The 23,439-nt window shown below is 39.6% G+C and overlaps 1 protein-coding gene across 1 annotated transcript; it reads left to right on the forward strand.

The window, feature by feature from the left end:
* Positions 1-6,039: 6,039 nt before the first annotated feature.
* CALB1 (calbindin 1) lies at positions 6,040-23,439 on the forward strand (the record flags this gene model as incomplete). The annotated part of the gene is made up of 11 exons (XM_082014983.1): positions 6,040-6,677; positions 6,986-7,062; positions 11,453-11,527; positions 16,416-16,499; positions 16,588-16,644; positions 19,988-20,065; positions 22,512-22,567; positions 22,663-22,702; positions 22,789-22,842; positions 22,973-23,044; positions 23,326-23,439. The coding sequence occupies exons 1-11, from the start codon at positions 6,044-6,046 to the stop codon at positions 23,437-23,439; spliced, it is 1,341 nt and encodes a 446-aa protein (XP_081871109.1). The 5' UTR covers positions 6,040-6,043.

The following is a 23,439-nucleotide window of genomic DNA, read 5'->3' on the forward strand; positions in this document are numbered from 1 at the left end:
ATACCGCTAAACTGCACCCCCCAGTTTTGGTCACACAGTCAGCTTTTTCTCCAAGCATCATAACGCCCCATGGGCTGCAGAGCAGGCGTGTTACAGGGTGCACCCCACAGCCCCGGTCGCCCACTCGCATGGACTGCAGTACCTGTGGGTGTACACCAGAGTTTCCTTTCAGCTGTCAGCTCAAGTTTCTTTCCAAAAAAAGTCAGTGCTCAGGAAGTGAGGACTCTGGGAACAGGGACCACTGACACACACCCAGCTCTCCTCCTGTTCTGGAGCTAACGCTCAGCTAAAGCACACACACTGCCCTGTAAGCTAGACATGGTCTGAGTTCTCCAGGATGGGTGAAGTGAAAGGGGCCTAAATATTCAAAAGGAGCTCTAAAATCCTCCAAAGAGACAGGAAACCCGCCTAAATTAGGATCCTAAATTTCCAGCAGTCTCCCAGTAAGATGTCTCACAAGATGGGTCTCTGAAAACTTCAGTAACCAACCACCAACACTATTAGTGGCACTAACATTCCAGTTAACTACTTGCTGGACTACTAAACTGTGCTGAATTTGCTTGGAATTGCATGCAAATACACATTATCCAAACAGTAGAAAGATAATAAAAACCCAGTCGGGCATATAGCAATATAAGCCACTAAAATTCCCACTGAAACTCACCAAAAATCAAGAAAAGGACAAACACTGATTTTAATAAACGTTGGATCAGATTCTCAGAGAAAGCACTGTCCAGTGACCTGTGCCCATTCCCACTCAGTCCATGCCATGCAGAGAGCTCAAGGCAACAGCTGAAGACTGCTTCATGTCAGGGGTACCTTTGGCTGTAGCAGTAACTTCACAGCGCCTCACACACCACCAATGTGAAGGTGTTACGGGATTGTGGCAGGTGGGTGAGAGGAGCTGCTTTTCTTGGCATGAGTTAGGTCATCCCCAAGCTGCTTTCTCCTGGTGTGAGTTAGGTCACCCCTGAGGCTTTTCTAAATCTCATAGTTAGGCAGGTATTTGCCTGCAAAATACAAGAAAAAACACAGTTGAGCATTATCTTGGAAAAGATGGAGCTAAATACAGCAATGCTGCATGGTCTCACTTTTTTTCTTCTTTGTTTCCTGGCATTGTAGGGCATCAAACAGATCCCATCCACCTCAGGTGCTTTTTCTGGTGGCAGTGATACATCAACACCCCAGTACAGCCTTTCATGCATCTGTAGCACTAACATATTGTCAGATTCCTTCAAACAAAAAAGCCATTCCCCCATGCCTGGAGCCACAGGCTGTCACGCTCCCTGTCTTTGGGCACTGCTGGGCCGGAGGGAGGTGCCGGGCCAGTGCTGCCCATGAGGTTTGTGCTGGGCATCCATGTGGTTCTTGAAGGAAGGGAGCTGCAATGTGAAAAAGAAAATGTTCTGATGGTTCTAACGATCTTACAGGGTGGGAAGGCATCGCAAAGCATGGCTACATGGACTTTGGGCCTTCTAACACTGAGGAATTTGTTGTTGAGCATGGCCTTGTCATCAGTATGCTGTTCCTTGGAAAGCTACAGATGAGACAGTAAGGGTATAGAATATGTAAAAAAGGAATGAATTAGGCCCTGGCTTCACCTGTCAGAAGGCTTGGGATATGCTGCAATCTGAATTTACAAGTGGCTCACCAATTTGCAGTTTATATTAAAATACATCTCACATCCTTAAAATCATTTTGGACAATACTGTCTAGTGCATGAAAAATATATTTCTATATAATGCTGTCTTTGAAAAACAGTGAAAGCTCACGTAAAACTCTATTTACATAGTATATTTCCTGTGCAAATACTGGTTTACCATAATGACTATATAAGCCAAGTCCAGCTTCAGATAGAGTGTGCACTTCAATACTGCATTTTCTTTTTCAGTTTTAAAGAATACAAATACTGACTGAAATGTAGAGGAGAAAGAAGTAAGCAATACATTTTTCTGCAGTATTATCCAAATATTTTTAAAAGATGCATTCCTCCACCCACGGCCAGCCATACTTGCTGGCATTTGCACACAACTTGAAGCTGCATTCTAGAGCTCAGTGCTACTTCTGCAAATTCTGCCACAGCCCAAACAACGTACCAACTCTGTTCCAGTTGTTCTGTCTGGTTTATGTATCAGAAGTAAGTTTGAGGATCTTATTTGATTACCCAGATCAAATATTTACCTGAAAAAAAAGTCTTCCCAAGGTTTTGGTTTCCTAGGATCACTTCATAAAGTACCAGCCCTTACCTATCATCTGGTCTGTGCATCTGCCACCATTGCGACTGACATTAGCAGGACTCTACAGGTACAGTGTTTGCCCTTGTTCAGAATTAAGATAGTCTACATCCTTTTTCTCTTATGAAAGACTATATCTATTGGCTTTAAAACAATTAATACTTAAGTGGTTGGGTCAAGATGAAGGGCGAGCCTGCTTTTTGTATTTGCTTAAGAGATCTTGAAGTCTAAAAATTTGGTTAAAACCTTATCCATCCTTCCAGTTATGATGTTTTTCAGATATTTGTTCTAATGTACGGGTGTAGAAGAGCGTAAGAGAGACCTTCTCCATATCTGACAGTCATGAAAACATTATAATTCAAATCTAGGGAATCACTTGTTTCAAAATGCTTCTTACTGTGATGGGTATCTACAGGAAGGCAGGATGGTAGCGAGCAACAACAGCCAAGGATCAGAATTTCCGTCTACATCTTTCAAGAATGACTGTGCTGCTGATCATCATGAAGTATCACATGGGAAAGAAGATGATAAGGGAAGTCCAGCAACACCTCAGGATCACACATGAATTTGGTCTTTCAGAAGAGAGGTGACATAATGGTCCCTGCCTTTGACATATCTTCTGATAGTTGACTGAGTAAATAACTTCTGTTGTCCCTGCAGAGTGTTTGTGTTGTTCATGTAGGACTTTCTCATTTGCAAGTTCTTACATTTGGGTCCCTTTTGGTCTCTGATCATCAAAATCAAGTTTGTGATGTTTCACATGATGTTGAAATATTGGTGCTTTCTGACTGGGAATTACTTAGCCTGTTACTTCTTGCTTTTATTTGGGGGATATTTTAGGTTGAATTGCTATTACAATTGGCATATTTGATTTCTGCACTTCTTGAGAAACCCTTGGGATATTACAGCTAGACACTCTTCAGAGAGTGAAAACAGAAGTCTGTTAGTCAGAACTAGGAAGTCTCAGAAAACCCACATACAAAAAATTTTTAATGAAAGGCATTTGAAGAACAGCTATGAACTACAAATGTTTTCAAAGAAAATCATAGTCACTTAGATTCTGGGTCAAGTTCCCATCTGGCTTCAGTGTAGCATTTCTGACTCCTGCCAGATATGGATCTGGCTCATTTTTTGTAAGGAGAACTTCAAGTAGCTCTAGCTAAAATGAATGACAAGGCTTAGGCTTCTCAGTGAAGTAATTCATTAATCAATGTGTATATACGCATATCACCATACACATAATTTCTGAAAATATGAAGAACTTTGTCCTTGTATAAAGCCCTCTAGAATGACTGGAATAATTTGCATGGGCTTCATTGGTTTATGGATCACATCCTGTATCTATCTGCATTTTTTAATCTTTTCCAGTGCTGCCTCTTTCAATGGAAATTAATAGCTTCTTGGAATTGAAATGACCAGCTTCCAATTTAGTTTTGCATAAGAAGCAGAGTCCAGTGGGATTAAATATGAATGGTGGCTTGGTAATTCATTAATCATGAAAATATGGTGTGCAGTTAGTTATATAAGTGACTATTTTTGCATGGAAATGTCTGCTACTTTTATGCCTGTGCACTTCAAGTGCAACAGTGAGAACATACAAACCCGTTCACCTCGATACGCTCTTTCACAGAGAATGCACAAAGATACAGAAATGCTTTGCAGACAGTAGTGATTTTGTAGGCGTTAGCATAGTGAGAGAACAGCGTGTCCAAGTATCCTACCTGCACGCATTCATACATGTTCCTGGTGGGGAGAAGCAAGCATATTTTTAAAGTTCCTGTGAGAGTTTTTTCAAACTCTCCTGGACACATATGACTGATGTAAAATATTTTATTCTGAGAATTTCTGAAAAATGTAAACATTACAGCTTCTGTTCATTTAAAAGTCTGAGCAGCCAGATGAGCAAGGTTGGTCTGGCCCCAAACTGCTGAATTCTTCTCTTCCATGCAGCTACAGACTTCTGGGTCAGGGAAAAGTAACAAGCACAAGATTTGACATGCCATTGGAAAATGGTATGCAGTAAGGAGCAAATCGACATAAGATGCAAGTCAGAGGACTGTTGAAATAGGTTCAGTGCTCAGTTTCCATTCGTGCAGGCTTGCTGGAAGCTGAAATTCTGCACTCAACAGAGTAATTCAATACGCTTGGCAAATATAAGAAGTTGCCTCACTGGCACAGACCTCTTCTACCTAAAAACGATGGAAATGCCAGTTCCACCTTTGTCTCCTTCCAGTGTCTTTGCGTCCCTAGCACCCCATTGTCTTTTCCAAGTACAAAGGATAATCTCAGGCTCAAGTCACTGTGCTGCTGCTGGTCAAGGCCAGAGCTCTGCCATGTCCTTGCTCCTGGTAAAAAAACCCTCATGAATCCTTTTTTTTCTTGTCACCATTGCTACTTTATGGAAATGCATTCGTTTCAAATTTTTATTCTCAAGACAATAGGTAGGCAGATTACAGAAGTTTCAGGATCTGGCTACCACTAAAGTCTACTGCTCTGAGAAAGCCATGCCCAAGAAACAGTTTCTGGATGGGAAATTGACCCAGCCATGATCTTTTTATTTCTCTTCTACATGGAGAAACACAAAGCCTGATTGTAAGGAAATATTTAAAATTTCTTCAGTCCTTTTGCAAGTGTATAATGGTATTTGTGTCTGTAAAACTATTCTGAACATTTTACAATAATTTGAACTGAAGGGATTAATGATCATATTCTTGTGTCTTTCGTCTTAGCTGCTGCTTTGTTCAGCAGCTCACAAAACACAGACTAACATGGTGTATCTCTTGAAAAACTCACAGCCAAACAGCAGCAACAGAATGAGAGAAAGCTGTACATAACAGGTGGAGAAACAAGAGAATGGAAAGATGGATGGAATCCAGTATAAGGTCTCATGATTACTTAATCGCTATGCCCACATCTTGTTCCATAATGCATACAAGATTTCAGCCACCCAATCTACTGAAATCCCTCTCAGGACATGTCAGCCTTTAACTAAGCATCCACCTCTCATCCTGCTGGGTTATCCATCCCCCGTGGCATTTTGCTGTCTTTTGTTCTGCATTATTCCATCTTTTTTATACCCTTGCACTATATGTGAGTCTTAACACAGTGTTGTCCTACTGTTGCTCATGTCAATCACTTAACACATGGGGATTCCCAGGTTTCCCAGCTGTTCTCATCTGCCATCATTACTATGCTACCTCCTGTATTTGGCAATGTGCTGTCAGCCGAGCACCTTGGCCATCAAACCGTGCTAACTCAATGGAGCATCTGAGGGATATTGCTGGAAGGAGAAAGGCAGTTTCAGTGCTTCAGAGTACCCAGGTAACCCCAATGACTAAAATGAGTCATCCCAAAAGGGACTTAATCATTGATATTAGTACAATACCACGTTACCCCATGACAAAAGGAAGATCTTTGGTAAGCTGCCCTGTCCCCTCACAGCAACCCACTGGTACAGGAAGGCAAGTCTCCAAAGCTGGTCTACCAAAAACATTCTTGCCCAGTCAGAAGTGACTGTGGTAGTGTCCTTCACTCCTCCACACTGGGAAATAAAAAGGATACTAATGGATTCTTCCATACTTACCTGTTGGGATGAAATCACCTGCTAAGGCAGTATATCTACAGTTACCATGCCTGTTCCCAGGATATCTCAATATCCCATGATATCTCAGTGGGAATATAGGTTTAAAAGGTTGCAGCGTTTCAAAAATTAAGTCTGTGTGGAGCTATCGACAGGTCTGGTTTGGGGATGGAGCAGTGAAAAATGGTGTAACCAAAGCCAATTCCTTGCACCCCATATGGTAGACCATATGGCTTTTTTTTGTACCGGGACAATCTGCAGTGCAATTAGCCATGCTCTGACATCCAGGGTCCTTTCCCAGATGGAAAACCGATGGGTAAACTGGGAGACTGTGCTCGCCCTCTGTCCCCCTGTATCTCATGGGCACACTCTCCCACAGCGAGGGACCCGCAATAATTCCTGGGTCACCCAGCGCTGCTCCAGCTGCTCGGGGGCCTCCACCCGGCACCAGCACAGCTCTCACGCCGACCCACGCTTCGGGGCGAGTGTCCCCAAGAGGGCTCAGCCGCGGAGGGCTGGCCCCAGCCCTGGTGCCGCCGGCGGGAGACCCCGGCCCCCCCCGCGTAGGGCGGGGAGGGCGCGCCGGGGCCGGCGGAGAGGGAGGGCAGCGCCGGGGGAGTGGCCCGGCCGGGACGGCCCCATAAATAACCCTCGGCGGGGCGGTGGCGGGAGGAGCCGTCGGAGTCGTCGTCGCCGCCGCCGCCGTCGTCGCCGTCGCCGCGCCGGCCGCGGGCAGAGTCAGCACCGCGGACAGCGCCCGCCGCGCCCCCCGCGCCCCACCATGACGGCGGAGACCCACCTGCAGGGCCCCGAGATCTCGGCCGCCCAGTTCTTCGAGATCTGGCACCACTACGACTCCGACGGTGACTCCTTCCCCCCCGGGGCGGCGGTGGCGCGGGGGGCGGAGGTGGGCAGGCCCGCGGGAGGCTGGGGGGGGACCCCACCGCTCCCCGCCCGAAAGCAGCCCCGGTCCCGCTCCGCGCCCGTCGCCCTGCGGCCTCGGGGCGCAGCCCCGGAGCCGTCCAGGGGCTGGGGTCGGTGCCGGGTGAGGCGTGCAGGGAGCCGCTCCTCCGGGAGGGAGCACACGGGTCGGAGACGTCCCTGCCGGCGCTGAAGAGCGGAGAGAGTTTGGAGGGGGCGCTGGCAGCAGCTGTAACTCTTTCTGTTGTAGGCAATGGGTACATGGATGGGAAGGAGCTACAAAACTTCATCCAGGAGCTGCAGCAGGCGCGGAAGAAGGCAGGCTTGGTAGGTTAACGTTTCACCCCACTTTTCCGCCTTCTCCGGGAAAGAAGAGTTTTCTTGAGCAAACTCCAGGGCCCTGATCCCTTCTCTTCTCTGTTGCCATCACATGGTTCATGCACAAGTCTCACCAGATAAAGGGAAGTAACTCGGTTAGAAATCAGCAGGTTGCAAATTAAATAAATCTTCTGCTTTGGAAAGTGAGGCCAGGGTCCACCTCCCTGGTGAGCAGGTCCCACTCACAACTTGCCAGGCTATGAGCTGATGCTTCTCAAAGTGCTTAAAAAGGAAAGTCAAGAAATGCATGGATGTTACCTTTTCATCTCGGATGGGACCTTATCCCATTGCAATTAATCTTACCTGATCCAGATATGTACTGATACTAAAAAGAAAAAAAAAAACCAAAAACCAGCATTTCAAGTCAGTTTGACTCTCTGTTAATTTCATACGTAATGGGCAGTATGGGCTGAAATGCATTTCTGCCCCTTGCTGGTCAGTAAATAGATCTGCAGATGACTGCTAACCACTTTTTGCTTTTCACCAGTTTTATACACCAGGAGTGTGAGTACCAAATCCGGGTAGTTTAAATTGTTCAGAGGGACAGAAAAGTTTTTGACAATGCTGTCAAAACAATGCTGTGCATTAGTTATTGATGCACTAATTGTAATTTTCCTCCAAACTAAACCCACGTGGGAAAAAAACAGAGATAAGGAAAGGAAAAGAAATAAAGAAAGAAAGAAAGAAAGAAATTAAAGATTCCATGTAAAGATTTGAATTAAAATAGAAGTGAACATTTATAAAAAATAAAGTGTCTTTAAAATAATTGGTTTCTAAAACAGGTCACTTAGCATCAACCTCAAATATATAACCTAATGAAATCAATTTAAGTCAACCTATGCTAAAAGACTTCTGAAGTAACAGAAAATAAAATTATAATTTAACTGGATGGCATGTGTGCATGGGGGAAATAAATTGCTACTTCGTATGAGAATACCTCCAAACTGAGCAATAGCTTTTCAACAATAACTTTTCAATAATTAACTTTGCTTTAAAAGTTGCTGTATACTTTAGAAGTAAATGCACAAAAATTTAATATCTTAATTTATTCTGTGGAAAATTGTATCTTATTAATTTTCATCCGTCTGAAAATCTGTCTGCCAGCAATGGCTCTAATGTTACTGCAGTCCTGGTACCGGTTAATTCTTCTTGCAGTCATTGGTGTAGGCACTCATTTTCATGAGTGTAAGTACATTTAAACTAAAATTAAAAACAAACAAACAAAAAAACACAGAAAATTGGGATAGGAATGTGTTTTTTTAGAGGGAAAAAGTCTAAATTTTTTTTCACAAAGAAGATTAAACATAATAGTTTTCAAGTCTTGCAATAGAACAAACCTCTCTTCTATATTGAAATACAGGAAACTTAAGTATGCTCATTAGAAAGAAGATATTAAAGCCTGTGTATATTTAGTACGAATGGCATTCTTAGTAGAAATGCTGATATATTATTCAGTAGTTAAAAAATTAGTTAGAAGCTCAAGGAAAAACCACGTTTATCATTTTAAGATCAGATTCTTTTCTCTCTCAAAGCAAGTGTGCATCTCTTCTTGAAAACAGAGTCTGCTCTAAGTAACCCATAAAAACCTTGCAAGATTATTCTTATCTGTTACAAATTTAATAATTTATGCTTTTTAAATAAAATAACCTCTGTCTGTATCTCACACTGTATTTTTTAAATGCTCAGGTGTTTAATTAAGTTATCCTTTCCCATTTCTCTGATTCAAACCTATTTTTTGAGTGTTCTGCTGAAAAGAGCAACCTACAGTAGCAACATCAAATTCAGCACTTGATCCATTGGCTCTGCCTTTGGTAGATGTTACCTTCATCCCCGAAATCTTTTTCTGGAGTATGGATATTCGTCATCTTAGGTTTCAAATCTAAGCTGATTCTTGGATTTGAAGGCTCATTTGCCAAACAAGCATCTCATTAGTTCATGTCTTGTCTCACGGGATACTAATTCGGTAGCTTTGAATTTCTATTCTTCTGCCAGAAGGGACACATTGAGAAACTAGTGTAGGTTACATGTCATTTCCGCGGCTGTCCTTCTTTTAACACCCCAAAGCTTCTTTGTCATCATTAACTTCTGCATTTCAGGTCACTCTCCTGCTCACTATTTTTGAAATATTCAATTATGCATTCTTCATAGCGGGATTTATATCAGTCATGCCATATGCATTAAAGAATCACATTGATTCTGTCATCGAATAGGGTGGTTTAACATCTCCCAATATTCTTCCCAACTACAGAATTGTTCTAATTATGTTCTAATTCTAATCTTTTTATTAATCCACTCAGTAAGCCCGTACTTTCACAGCTGCCTTTTCTCAGATGGAGCAGTAGCATGCAGCCTGATTGATGCTAGCCCCAAAGGGTGCATGTGTACTAGGAATTTTTAGGGCTCGGGCTTTTCTTTGGTAACACTATGTCTTTTTGCTTCATGCATTATGGTAGATAGTGAATTGATCCAATATACTTTCAGGCACATTGAAAGAATTGCCTCTCTTTTAAAGATAAAAGCTGTATAAATATATAAGCATAGCTTCCATTTATTGTGCCCCACATTTATGCAATATGTTCTCTATTTAGGTATGCCAATTGCCAAAATAAATTGTGGGGTATAAGTGACTAACAGAGGTTGATAAAGGGTCAATCGGCGGATCTTGGCCAAAGCTATTCCACATCTGTTTCTCACTTTCTCTGTATATATAGACAATGACAATATTTCTTCACAGAAATATGTGGTTTAATATATGTTTACGAATACAGTCACATAACTGTTTCTGTAGTGCCATCTATCCTTACATTTTCAAATCATATCAAAAAAAGCTATGTTTTTTCTACAGCTCCACTTGGTTGGATAAGTGTCTCGAGTTTTAAAAGCCCTTTTAAAAGGGCTAGTTTCTTAATTTCAAACATTGAACACTGCATCTCAATCATCATCAATGGCTGGACACTGTCTGGCACTGCGGAGCTGCTATTAGAAAGATTAGTAAAATATTTAACCAGGACTAATTAAAATCCAAGTGTCTAAATTCTCCATGCTATCTGCTAAGCAAACTTGTCCCCACTTTGGGATCATTAGATGAAAGGTGACATTGAAGTGCATTGTATTAATAACCACATCTCTAATTAAAGCCATGGCAAATTACTAACTTGCCATGGATGACTTTGACAGAAGTAGGATACTAGGCCATGATTGTATCAGCTACAAGGAACTGACATTTTAGTTAGCTTTGGTAGTTGAAATTTGGGACAAACTACAACAGATTTTGTACAGCTGAGATTCCCTGTGTCTCTAGTGAGAGAATCACTTAGGTCCTATATAATCAGATCTGTTATAGCAACTAAACCTTTAATTTCCAAAGACTGCTGCATCTTCATCTATAACCATAGAATTGTCCATTGTTTTAAGGTAACTGTAGTCCAGATTCTTTCTACATGGTTTTACTAGCTCACACCCATAAGAAATACAAAAAAAGTTAAAAGTTTAATCAGTCTTGAAGGTTGATGGCAGCTCCTATCAAAGCAAGGCAAGTCCAGCTGAAGTGTGAAATCAAGTATTTAGACATTCACCCCAAGACTGGCACTTTTGCCATAGCCTAGAGTGAGGATAGTCTTTATAGAACAGATGTATAGCAGGGACAGTAATTTATATGAAGAACAATGATGCTGGCTTTACTCTGTCGATTTAAGGTACTGCTCAAAGTTTTCTCCCTCATAAATCTGCCTCTCTACATTTCAGCAGTGACATTTTGACTCCGTTTCTATGATAACCAAATACTAAACAGTGAAAAATATGATGTCATGAGTTCTTTTAGGGCTAAAATAGCATCCATTGTTCAGGAAAAATCCACTCAAAGATGTGGAAAGGCTATTTTGGTGTTCAGATGTATTATAATGAAATGTTCCTTATTTTGAAAGAATCTGCACTGCCTCCAAGTTGCTAATTTAAAAATAAAAACTGAGAAAATTGGCTAATAATTGCCTATGAACTTCACTGTCATCCTCTTAAACAAAAGAGCCGTTATACACTTCTTCCAACACATCTGCCTTTATAGTTTTGTCATTCTGTAAACTAAAATAGGAGTTCTAGGTATTTAGATGCCAATCATTCACACTGACTGTAATATATTTCCTTAGGAAGTAAAATTTATGACAATGACATTATTCATGATTAAAAAATACTCCATTTCATTTAAACTTGAGGAATCTAGCTGCAGTAAGTGTGAGTACTTCATTAAATATAGTATATTATTTGGAAACTAATAGAATATTCAAGTAAGTTTAGGTATGCTTCTCTATCTTAAAGTAATGATTCTCTCATTGTAACTTTGTAGGATTTAACACCCGAAATGAAAGCTTTTGTGGACCAATATGGGAAGACTACTGACGGAAAAATAGGAATAGTTGAGGTAAGACAGTTACTTTATAACAGAAGACTGACATGTTTACTTGTAGTAAATACATTTAGCACAGAACAATGTGAGCATAATATGTACATATTTTTGATTTTTAGTTACACAGAAAATGTATTCTTCTGTCTTAAGATCTTTAGTGTTTTTTTCACTAAGGAAATTTTTTCATTAACAAAGCGTGAGGTAGTCTTTACCCTCTCCAGACATTTCACTACACCTCATTTAAGTTTGTACGCTTTATTCAGTACAAATAAGCATCAACAGCGATTTAACTTTCCTGCAAAGCAGATAAGAGCTCTATTTTAGAAATCTAAATTGTGAAAGGTAAATGTGATTTGTTTCTACCTACGATTTTGAGCTAATGATCTGTCACCACTCCTATAGTGAGGATAACACACAAGTGAATGCAACTGGGCAATCACTGTATGTAGTCTAGTCTAAAAAAATGCACATATGGTAAAAGAATAGGTTACTCATGTTAAATTTAAACAAAATTTTCATAGTAGTTGTGATCCAGCTTGTGAAAGATCATGATTTCTTATGAAATCCTTTCTTGAGCTTTAACAGAACTTCAGGCAGAAAATTCCCCTATTCCTTACTCCCACTTTCTAAAGAGGGCAAAGACAACCAACCCCTTCTACACATACAGCCACTCAACAATTGCATAATTTAGACAATTTGCGAGGAAGGGGGAACTGTTGCATTTTCTCTCACTTTCACTGTTCAGTGCTGCAAGTCAAAAAGGAGAGTTCGCTGGGTTACAGCTTGAGAAGCCACTTTTTCAAGCCTAAATCTACAACTCGTTTACCTCAGTCTGAGTGCAGTGAGACTGTGATTTTATTACTAAATGCTACTATATATTTTTTTCTGATAATAAGAAATCTGACCTAGAGAGCTAATTAAGAAACAGCTGGAAACAAGCCAGGTCTGCAAAATTTCTACAGTGACAAACTTTGGGTCAGTAGCTAATTTTAAAATAGAGGACTGAATAGAATCTGTAAAAGTCAATAGGAAGTATCACTGCTGATATAATAGATCATTTCAGGGCATCTTTTCTCCTCTGTCATGTCTCTGAATTGCATATACTTGTTTAACTGCACATGTATTTATGACTAAACTACCATGGAAATACGAACAGTTTGTTTTACTTGCAGCTACAATTTTAAAAAAAATGCATCTTTTGACAATACTTACCATTGATCAAATACTTCTGCATCTAAAAAGCACTAGTGTTTATGTGGACTAACAAATTGTTTGGTTTTGGACTAACAAATGCTTATTCATTTGGTATTGAAGAATCTTATTTAATTTAGTATTTTTTGAATATTTGTAATAGCAAGCATTGGATGCAAGAATTCTGCTATTGACTTTATGGGTAAAGGTGAGCAAATCCGATAGGGCCTGATATGGTACAGTGCTCACCACCCCCAGGGAAGTGCCAACCCTGCGCAGCATCCACAAAAGCCATTGAATAGTGACAGTACTCAGTTCAGTGACTGAAGGGACTTTCTCCCTTAATATAGAAGTTCCCTAACCCAATAGCTATATTTTATTTCACTTACATCAGCATGAAGCTTGATTTGGAAAGTGCTGATGGGACTCAGATTAAATGTGTTGCATGTGCAGAGCAGTATAATCTTAAAGACTTGATTCTCCTTCCTTACAAATAAAAATGTCCAGTAATTCCAGATTGCATTTACACAGTACATCGAACAGCTTTTCTGAAAAAGTGTAGGAATGATGTTTGGAAAAAAAGAAAAAAAAAGTAAAGCCATTCAGACTCCCAGACATCATAATGAATACCCCAGCATCTGATGGAAAATGTCCTAGCGAATAATGAGTTTTCAGGAAACGTCTGTTGACTGAGATAAAGTGGAGGCTTGGGTGGCTTCACAGAGGAGGGAGTGGACTTTCAGTTCAGATTAAATGTTGATTCTGTCTTTGCAAGCACACTGCAGTTAGTTCACTAGCTTTTATCCTGTGCCCTCCAGCTAAATGCAGAGTCTGACCTGTCCACTTGCTTGTCATTGTGTGAGGGACCTTTCTTTCACTTTTTGTACTCATTCAGACCAATGCTTTCACTAAAACGTGGATATGAAACCCCAGGTTTCAAAACTCAGGACTGCAGAAATTCCACATTCAAATTCTTTGAAGCTTACTGCTGCCATAAAATAACTAATTAGCCTAAAATATTCTTTTTACTCCCATTCTCTATTATGGGATTTTTAAAAGCAAATTCACTGTATCAGGTGAAATGATTTTTAAATAGCATTAAATATTGACAGAATTTACTTAGAGAATGATTTCTAGAAAATACTTCTGATATTGTTTTAAGTACCGAGAGTATTTTTTTCTGCTAGTTAACCTCTAAAGATGTACCTCAGCTTGCAGCTGAGCAGAGAGGAGCTAAGCCAGTCTCAGGCATTGTGGTTGTCTTCTATTACTCACAATGCAGAAATGTTTCCAGGGATGGGGCATCCACCACCTCTCTGGGCAACGTGTGCCAGTGTTTCATCACCTTCACTCTTAAAAATTTCTTTCTTGTATCTAGTCTAAATCTACCCTCTTTTAGTTTAAAACCATTACCCTTTGTCTTGTCGTATAGGACATTCTCCGCAAAAGCAGCAGAGCTGACAGAAACACTCACTAAACTGCTATTGCTGCCATACACAAACTCGTAGCAGTCTGCACTCTTACTCAGACATGGTCACGGAGTCCCCCTACACTTATCCTCACAAAGAAGTCTTCATTAGAAATAGCACCATGTTTCCAACTTTCCTTTCTGTAGTGGTATAACTGGGACTAGAAAGTTGAGCCAGTATCCAAATGATCTCAACCCTTAGTAATGCAGAGTTTTCCACAAAAAGCAATTTAATGTTGTTTGATGCATGAGCTTGGAGAACTGGACTTCCCGTTAGCTATATTGCTTCTATTATGAAAACACAAAAGACTTCTTTTTTTGGCAGAAGCCTGAGCTAATATTGGATATTGAGCTACTACATCTTTGTAACATAAAAGCCTGTGCTTTCCCCTGAGATTTACAAAGGTGAGAGGTAGAGCTTAAAATAGGGTAATTTTCCTGCAGAGGTAATATACTCCGTACCTCAGAGTTTGGTACTGCTAGTAAGCTGCTAATGATTCTTTGGAAAGTTACTATTTTACATTTACCCTTGCACCTTGTACTATTTTACAGTACCCTTGCAAAATTCACCATAGTTAGCTATAGAGGTCCCATGAATGATGTCTTATAATTTCCACACATATAAACCATTTCCTACCGTCATAATCAGTCCCTTCCCCCAAACTCTGCTTATTGTTATCATCAGTTCTTCCATTCAACATTTGTTGTTGAGTAGGAATGTTGTTTAACTCTAAAAATCAGAGCTCCCCTGTCATGGGAGAAATAAAGAAATTTTTCCATAAATCAGTACTACATTACACACATTTAGCTGTTACATACATAGGGACATGTACTTACCCATGTGTATATGCTATTTATAATGGAGTAGGTTTCAAAAGCTGCTGACAAAAACATTAAGTTGATTAAGTTTGGTGTTCAGCGGTTTAGCAAAAGCACTCAGAACACTCTGATGGGCCGGACAGCCTGTCATAAGCTATGCCATTTCTGTAAGGAGAGTGCTCTGATGTGTCTTTTCAGTTGTACCAACACTTAAAGAATACAACCGATACCATGCACTGATAATTTTAGAGAAACAAGAGATCGGTCTCCATCTACAGTCGTGCCTGTAGAGTGAGAAGAAGAGCTGAACTCACCTACGTCACCGCTGGAATCCAATATAAAAGCCTGAGCAATTAGGCAATAGCACTGAAATAGAACGAGCTATTTGAGGGTGTGAAATGAATGCAGAAAAACAAAAATTTCAATCAAAATTTTAAGATGGGGCTCCAGGAAGTCTGCAGATGTCATTTTTCATAAAAGAATGCAGCTAAGAAATCCGTCTCTCACCATTTTCTCTTCCTAGTAAGCACAGCTGTTCTATTCTTCAAGTAAAAAGTTTTCTTTAATCAAAACACATTTCATACATTTTGAGGACAGAAAAAAATATTGGGCTTTTGTTAAAAACAAATCATGATTCTACATTAAATTATACAGCATACTCTCCATCTTCTACATTTGTCACTTGCCAAAATTGAGTTACAGTAAATGAACATTTTCAATAATCAGTACAATAATGTCTGATTTTAAAAAGCCTTTTGTAGAGCATTGGAAGGCATTGGAAGAACCACCCCTGATTTTGCAGGGCTAAAAGCCTTTTTGACTTCTTTCTGGTATATATAGCTCTTCCCAAACACATCGTTGTGCCTAACAAGTGATCACTGGTTGCCATCCCCTTACCCTCCCCACTTTCTTTTTTCTCCTGGCTTTTCCATATATTTTTCTGTTTACCTTACATGTGTTCTTCATGTCAGTGTTCCTCTCTCCTCTTCCTCGGTATCTGTGAGTGTACTATTGTCCTCACTTTCTTAATTCACAGTCCTTCACACTTACCCTCTAAACATCCTTGTGTTATGCTTTCCTCTTCGTGCCCATTCCAAGGTTTTCATCACAGATCCTAACTCTGCATGGGTGAATTTTTTCCCCTCTTTCCCCAGCTACCCCTTCAGCACAGTGCTGTCTCACTCCCATCTCTCAGACCTCAGTTCTGTTCAACCTGGATGAATACGGCAACGCTGCAACCCAGAAGCCTTTCAGAGGCATCTTCCAAACATTTTGGCTAACAGGATGAAGCTTTCTACAGGGCCACAATACAGCAGTATAAACACAAAGAATTTAATACTCTTCTAAAAAAGTTTCATAATATTTTACAGGCTCAGCTGGCCTAATGAAGAATCAAAATTTAATCTTTGTTAAAATCTGTTACAGCTTGCTCAGATATTGCCGACGGAAGAGAATTTCCTGTTGTTCTTCAGGTGCCAGCAGCTAAAGTCAAGTGAAGACTTCATGCAGGTATAGTATGAAAAGTTGCCTGTTGTAAAAACATCCAAGACTTGCTTACCAGAAATAGATCATTACAGCATTCATGTTCTGTTTGCAGACATGGAGAAAATATGACAGTGACCACAGTGGCTTCATCGATTCTGAGGAACTTAAGGTAAACTAATACCTATGAGTATGCACGACATGAGAACAGGCGTTGGATTACAGCTTGTGCTGCTCTGATTCTTCAGACACACATCCATGCATGTTTCTGCATTTCAAACATGACTGAAAAGCAATATGATTAGCTGATGTTTTATCACCAGTAAATTACTTAAAGTGAAACTAATCTGATCAATATTTTTAAAGTGTGTTTTAATTCACATCAATGTTTGTCTCAAGTGACTCAAGATAGTGGGTACTCTAGCTTAGAAGTAAGAAGGATTAAGAAAGTGAGATAGGCTGTTGTTCTTTTTTTTGGTACATTAGGGAGAAGAGCTGTTTTGTTGTGTTTTTTCCCAAGGTCATCACTACCATTAATCACTATGCTGCTGGACAGATCATGCTCTCTCAAGTAGCATGTAACCCTACAGTTTCCACTGCAATAGATAGGCTAACAGAACCGCAGTTGTGTGGCCCCTGCTTGGTTAACTTGGTGGGATTTTGGTACCAGCTTTAATATGCACAAATAAGAGCAGAATTGAGATCATTCCATTAGCCACCTCAGCCTTGCAGAATTAACAAACCTTAAAACTAGAGTGATTTACCTCCCTAGCCATAAAACTTAAAGTAGATTGTAGATGCTGAATCACAGAGTCATGGAATCATGAAGTGTTTGGAAGGGACCTCTGGAAGTCATCTGGTCCCACTTCCATGCTCAAGCAGGACCACCTAGAGCCAGTTGCCCAGGGTCATGTCCAGATGGCTTCTGAAATCTTCAAGGATGAAGACTCCACAACCTCTCTGGGCAACCTGTGCCGGTGCTTGGTCACCCTCAGTGAAAATGTGTTTCCTGATGTTCAGAGGGAACCCCCTGTGTTTGGGTTTGTGCCCATTGCCTCTGGTCCTGTGACTGGGCACCAGCCTGGCTCCATCTTCTTTGTGCCCTCCCTTGAAGTATTTATATACGTTGATGAGATGCCCCTGAGCCTTCTCTTCTCCAGTCTGAACAGTCCCAGCTCTCTCAGCTCACATACAACAGCCTCTGAGTAGGAAGGTGCCATTTTCCACAGTTCAATTGCATTTGATATATTACTGTAGCTTTAAACTCAGACGATTCAAAACAATTCATAGCAAGAGAAAGACCTAGCAGTGTTTATCCATCTAATTTGGACTATTTTGCCCATATGTAGTATTCTAAAGAAGAACTATATAAGCTTTATTAACTAAAGCACCGGGAGATCAACCTGTCTGAAATCCTTACAGCTCTTCTGTTCAGAAGACAATTCACATCTTTTCTCCTTTTCCCTTCCTCTTTGAGTTTGGTATCTATGTGACATTTGCCAAGGGTCCTACCTCGAGGTAACCCTCAGGCAGGCAAGCCCATTCTTCTACTGCCTGGTCAGTATATCTACAGTTGGTAGGATCAGGAGGAGGCCATGCACATAGCACTTTACAACTCCCCAGCTGTTAGACGATGCCTTAAGGACTGTTGCCAGCTGCTATAATTTAAAATACACTTAAAAAGGCAGGATTGACTGAGGACCAGCTGAAGAATGAAGACATTTTACCTGTATCCTTAATGTCCTATCTCTCTTGTGATGCAAGATTTTGTCCACCTCAGAGAAACAGGTCATTTTAACATGTTGAAAATAATAGAATCATAGAACAGTTTGGATTTGAAGGGACCTTTAAAGCTCATCTAGTCCAACCTCCCTGCAACTCAATCAGGTTGCTCAGAGCCCCATCCAACCTGACCTTGAATGTTTCCAGGGATGGGGCATCTACCACCTCTCTGGGCAACCTGTGACTGTGTGAAAAACTTCTTCCTTATATCTAGTCTAAATCTACCCTCATTTACTTTAAAACCATTACCCCTTGTCCTTTTGCAACAGGCCCTGCTAAAAAGTCTGTCCCCATCTTTCCTATAGGCCCTCTTTAAGTACTGGAAGGCTGCAATAAGGTCTCCCCAGAGCCTTCTCTTCAGGCTGAACAACTCCAACTCTCTAAGACATAATTGTCCAGTTTTATTTTTAGATCAGTATTTCTTGACAAGCCCAAGCATTTTAAGTATTTGCTATGGGAGGAGTATATCCACTTACAACTTTGTAGGAGAAATTTAAGCTGGAAATCAGGAAAACTTTCTGACAGTAGTAGTGGAATACGTTGCCTAAGGGGGAGGCAGACTCTCCACCTCTGCCTGTATTTAGGAAAGGTTTGGCAATAGCTCAGATCAGACAGTAACTCAGGAAGTTTAGATATAAATGATCCTTTCTTGAGACATGGAGATGGACTGGACACCCTTTCAATGTCCTTTCCAGTTCTATTTTTCATCAAAGCACATAAGATTAAACATGTCTCTGTAACGTCCATTTACAACATTCCAGTCATGTTCTTTGTGTACAAACTACCAGGAAGGCCTTCCAGCACAGAGAATGATGTTTCGGAAGAACTATAGAGGGTATTAGTCGAATGACTACTGACATGATTGCATTCAAGTTCAAGAATGTCATCTATGTACAGATAGATTTTCTTCTGAGCTACCCCATCCTATCTTGAAATGTGGCCCAAAATTCCACAAAGATAATGACACTCCAACTGATGACAGTAATTAGGTACTTCATTAGGAATTGACAGGCATAGGCATCTCAGGTCTCGAAATGCCCTTGTTACATAAATTGATACCCTTCTTTTTTAATGTCACAGATCTAGTACAGAAATTTAAACCACTGAATGCATGGAAACAATCTTATTTTTTCAAGTAAAAATGGCTGGTGTTTCAAGTCATGTGATACTCTATTAAAGTCTCATTCAAAAAAAGGCAATGAAACCGGATGCACACATTTGAAATACAAGGTAGGAAGGAGCAACGTAGGTTAACATTCACTTCTAGTATCGGGTACTGCCATAGGCAAGGAGAAAACTTGATTAATCATTGATCTTTTCTGTAAAATTGTTCCTATGTTGCAAGAAGTGATTAGGCATCTGAGTTTTCAAGGAGACTTGAGGTTAATTAGTTTAGTTTGCTGATAGAGCTGATTAGGAAGCAGTATACTTTAAAGCCAAACTATTTTTTCCAAATTCACAATACAACAAATGGCATACAATACGGAAAGTTTTATGAGTCACTTTTTCCAAATAAAACTGCAGTATACTTGAATTGATCAAAAGAAACTGTTGTATTCGTAGCAGTTAATTACTACTTCTCTTCATACTTATTTGAAACATCATCAGTAAATATTAAAGTGGGAGTAAAATAGTATTTACCATTACTTTAATCTGAAGTTAGCAAGTCAAGCTTTTCTACATTTTATCATGTAGATAAAAATTCACCTATTACTCTTCTATTTATTTAACAGAGCTTCTTGAAAGATTTATTACAGAAAGCAAATAAGCAGATTGAAGACTCAAAGCTAACAGAATACACAGAAATAATGGTAAGATTATTTACAAGCATATTTCATCAAGACTGGATTAATCCAAATTCTATTTATCTTTAGCCACTGGAAGGCTCCAAATGACTTGGAGCCCCATAAGGTCCTAATCAGGCTTACTGTCATTGCAGCAGAGACGACTGTGGCATCTAGCACTGCAAGGACTTCTGCAGCTACAGAGCTTCGATGGGCAGTTTTCAGTGCTGCTGAAAAAAAAAGCTCAGGAATTTTGAACCTTCTTGGCACTTATATTAGACCATACCATAGTATTTTCCCTTGTTCTGCTTCCCTGTGCCATTGGTTGCAGAACTGAAATCTTCACAGATCATAGGAGAAAAATTGTACCTGTCATAATTACATTATGTTTAGATCAAATTAATTTGGGGTTACTTTCTATGTTTTGCCTTTTTACCATGCTGTAATGTCTTAAAAGCCATCACTGCATGGTGGCTTCTTACCAAATTTACAAACATCTCACTCTTTCCTTCTCCCCCTGCTTCAAGAAGGAGAAACTGACGTTTTAGATAAACATTAGAAGAAAACTGCCACTTCCCCGGCCTTAAATCAGCCCGTCCTTGGGGCACTCCGTCCATCCCACCACTATGGTGCTCCATGGTGAGGACCAGCATTGGCTTCTGAGTGGACATTTCAAGAAAAAACAAGACTCAGAATTCGTGTGTTCAGGAAATGCATAACACTAATTTTTTTTTGTTTTACCAGCTTGGTGTCACCCTGAAGTATTTTTAGCAATCAGAAATGTGCTAGGTCAACAGCCTGAGAATGGTTAATCTGGCTAAATGGCTAAACTGTCCTGAGAATGGCTAATCAAAACTTGTGTTTTTCCTAGCAAAAGTCTGCTGGTCTGTTGTACCAGTATAAACCATTTACCTAGAATTGTCACTGTTTATTCACTGGTGAAGATAACATGTATCCTTTTAATTCAGGGAGCTTTTAGACCTTCATGTTAAAGTGTGCGCCAAGTTCTGGCCTCTGCAGAGAGACACAATGACAAAGAATTAACAGCAGTAAGAAAGAAATTGTAAGGCCAGCTTTCCCATAATCTCAGAAACTAGAAAAGACGACTAATAGAAAACATATGGTCCTGAGCAGCTGCAGGCAGGCACAGCCAGCCACTAACAACCCATCAAAATACAAAATATGTTGACTTCACAGCTGCCACTGCTCACCTCCCCAAATGCAAATCTCCTTTCATGGGAAACGCATGCAAGGCAGATACTTTTCTACAAGGAAAGGAAGTGGTAAAAGGAACCAGGGTGTTATGTAGAAATGAATGTTTATAGGATTGGTCTCTTTTCTGGTCTCCTTTGACAGTTATTGGGTATTAACCAAGTGAAATGGGGTCATTTTTCATGGCATTAATTCTATCTCTAAAAGGATATACACTCATCTCAGTACAGGATACTGCTTTGCCTCTTATCTAAAAATTACTTCTAAAATTACTGTGATTGAAAGTGATGGGATGGAGTGTGGGTGGTGGTGTTTCCAGTACAATGTCTAACAATTTTTTGTACAGTTTGCTGCTTTTGTGACTCTTTTATACAGCAAAGGCAAAATAATACTTGAAAGTATAAAAATGGAACTATACAGGCATAAAACCTGGGAGAGGAAGTCCCACGCAGGTGTAATACCTCCATCTACTTCTAATAATGAATATAAGCTGTTGGTGCCACTCACACAGCAGGAGCTCAGGCTTTCAAGGGCTCAAAGGAAAACACTGTAATACAATAGGATGATTAAAAATTATTAGAAATCGTATTCATATATTTTATCAAATTACATTAATGTATTTATTTATATAAGTTAATTATAATTATTTTGAGACATTTAATTTCCCATTTTCATACCATCAACAAAATGGGATCATCTACAGCATCTGTTCATTCTTTTCTTGAAATACATCACAGAAACAGAACATGATCTTTACTTAAATATTAGACCTAGCAGCCAATTGAATGAAATGTCTATCATTTGCTGTCTAAGGAATTGAATACCTTGGATTCTGTTAACTTCATCCAACTGTTGTTTCACCTTTATGAATAGTAATGCTATTATCAGATCATGACATGAAATCAAAAGTAAAATGTTACCGTGTCAACACTCCTCTCATTAATAAATAATTACATGCACATTTCTCATATGGGACATTCATCACTGTATGCAAGTTAAGACCTGCTTTACAGTAGGTTAATCAGAATTGTTCATTTGGTTTCTTTTCAGGCTTTTGTGGTAGAATTAATTACTATAAATTACTTCTTCAATATTCTAAATAAATATATGACACAGGAAATGTGACAGATTAAAACCTGGGGCCATCATTTCAGTATGAAATAAAGGCTAAATTTCATTGAATTTAAGTTTTCCAAAGAAGTGTTTTCTTCATGATGTTGATTGATTTTGATTAGTAATGTAAAATTATATATTCTTTCAGCTCAGGATGTTTGATGCCAACAATGATGGAAAGTTGGAGCTTACTGAACTGGCCAGGTATGTCTTCTGTCTCTTTTCACAACAAGTATTTTATAAAAATCGCTGTTATGGAAACAGTTAAATATTTTGACCTTTGTTTTTTCTCTCCAAAGACTACTCCCTGTACAGGAAAATTTTCTTATTAAATTTCAGGTATGAATATTCACATTCTTCAGGTAACCTGTTACCATTACACATAACTGGTGTCATTAATGGATGTTTTTCCTTTTGGCATTTAGGGTGTCAAAATGTCTGCAAAAGAATTCAATAAAGCCTTTGAGATGTATGATCAAGTAAGTCTTCAAAAAAAACTGATTAATTGTGTAGTTTGATGGCACTTCTTTTCAGAATTTGTGGAAAACTAGCCATAACCTCTGAAATTAAAAATAAATGTTTAAAGTTATCTTTAACGATATTTTTCAGGATGGTAATGGCTATATAGATGAAAATGAACTCGATGCACTACTGAAGGATCTCTGTGAAAAGAACAAAAAGGTAATCCTAGCGGGCTTTTTTCCCCTTAGAGATTAGATTTAATTTGGATTTTAAGGACACTTTAATCCACCCAATTAAGATAAATATAGAGCTTCTAAGTCGTAATTCCTGAAGCTAACAGCAATCTAACATATGGCTATAATATGGATAACGTACAAATACATAAACATTTGCAGTATGTTACTGGGGTTTTTTTTTCCTTTATTTTCTGCCATTGGAAGCAAACTTGTTCATGCTGGTAACTAAACAGGATTATGAAGCATTATCTGTTTTTTAAATAGGAATTAGACATTAACAACCTTGCGACATACAAGAAAAGCATCATGGCCTTGTCTGATGGAGGAAAGCTTTACAGAGCAGAACTGGCTCTTATTCTCTGTGCTGAAGAAAACTAG

This window comes from Phaethon aethereus (assembly GCF_964289735.1).
Source record: "Phaethon aethereus genome assembly, chromosome: 2".
NCBI lineage: Eukaryota > Metazoa > Chordata > Aves > Phaethontiformes > Phaethontidae > Phaethon > Phaethon aethereus.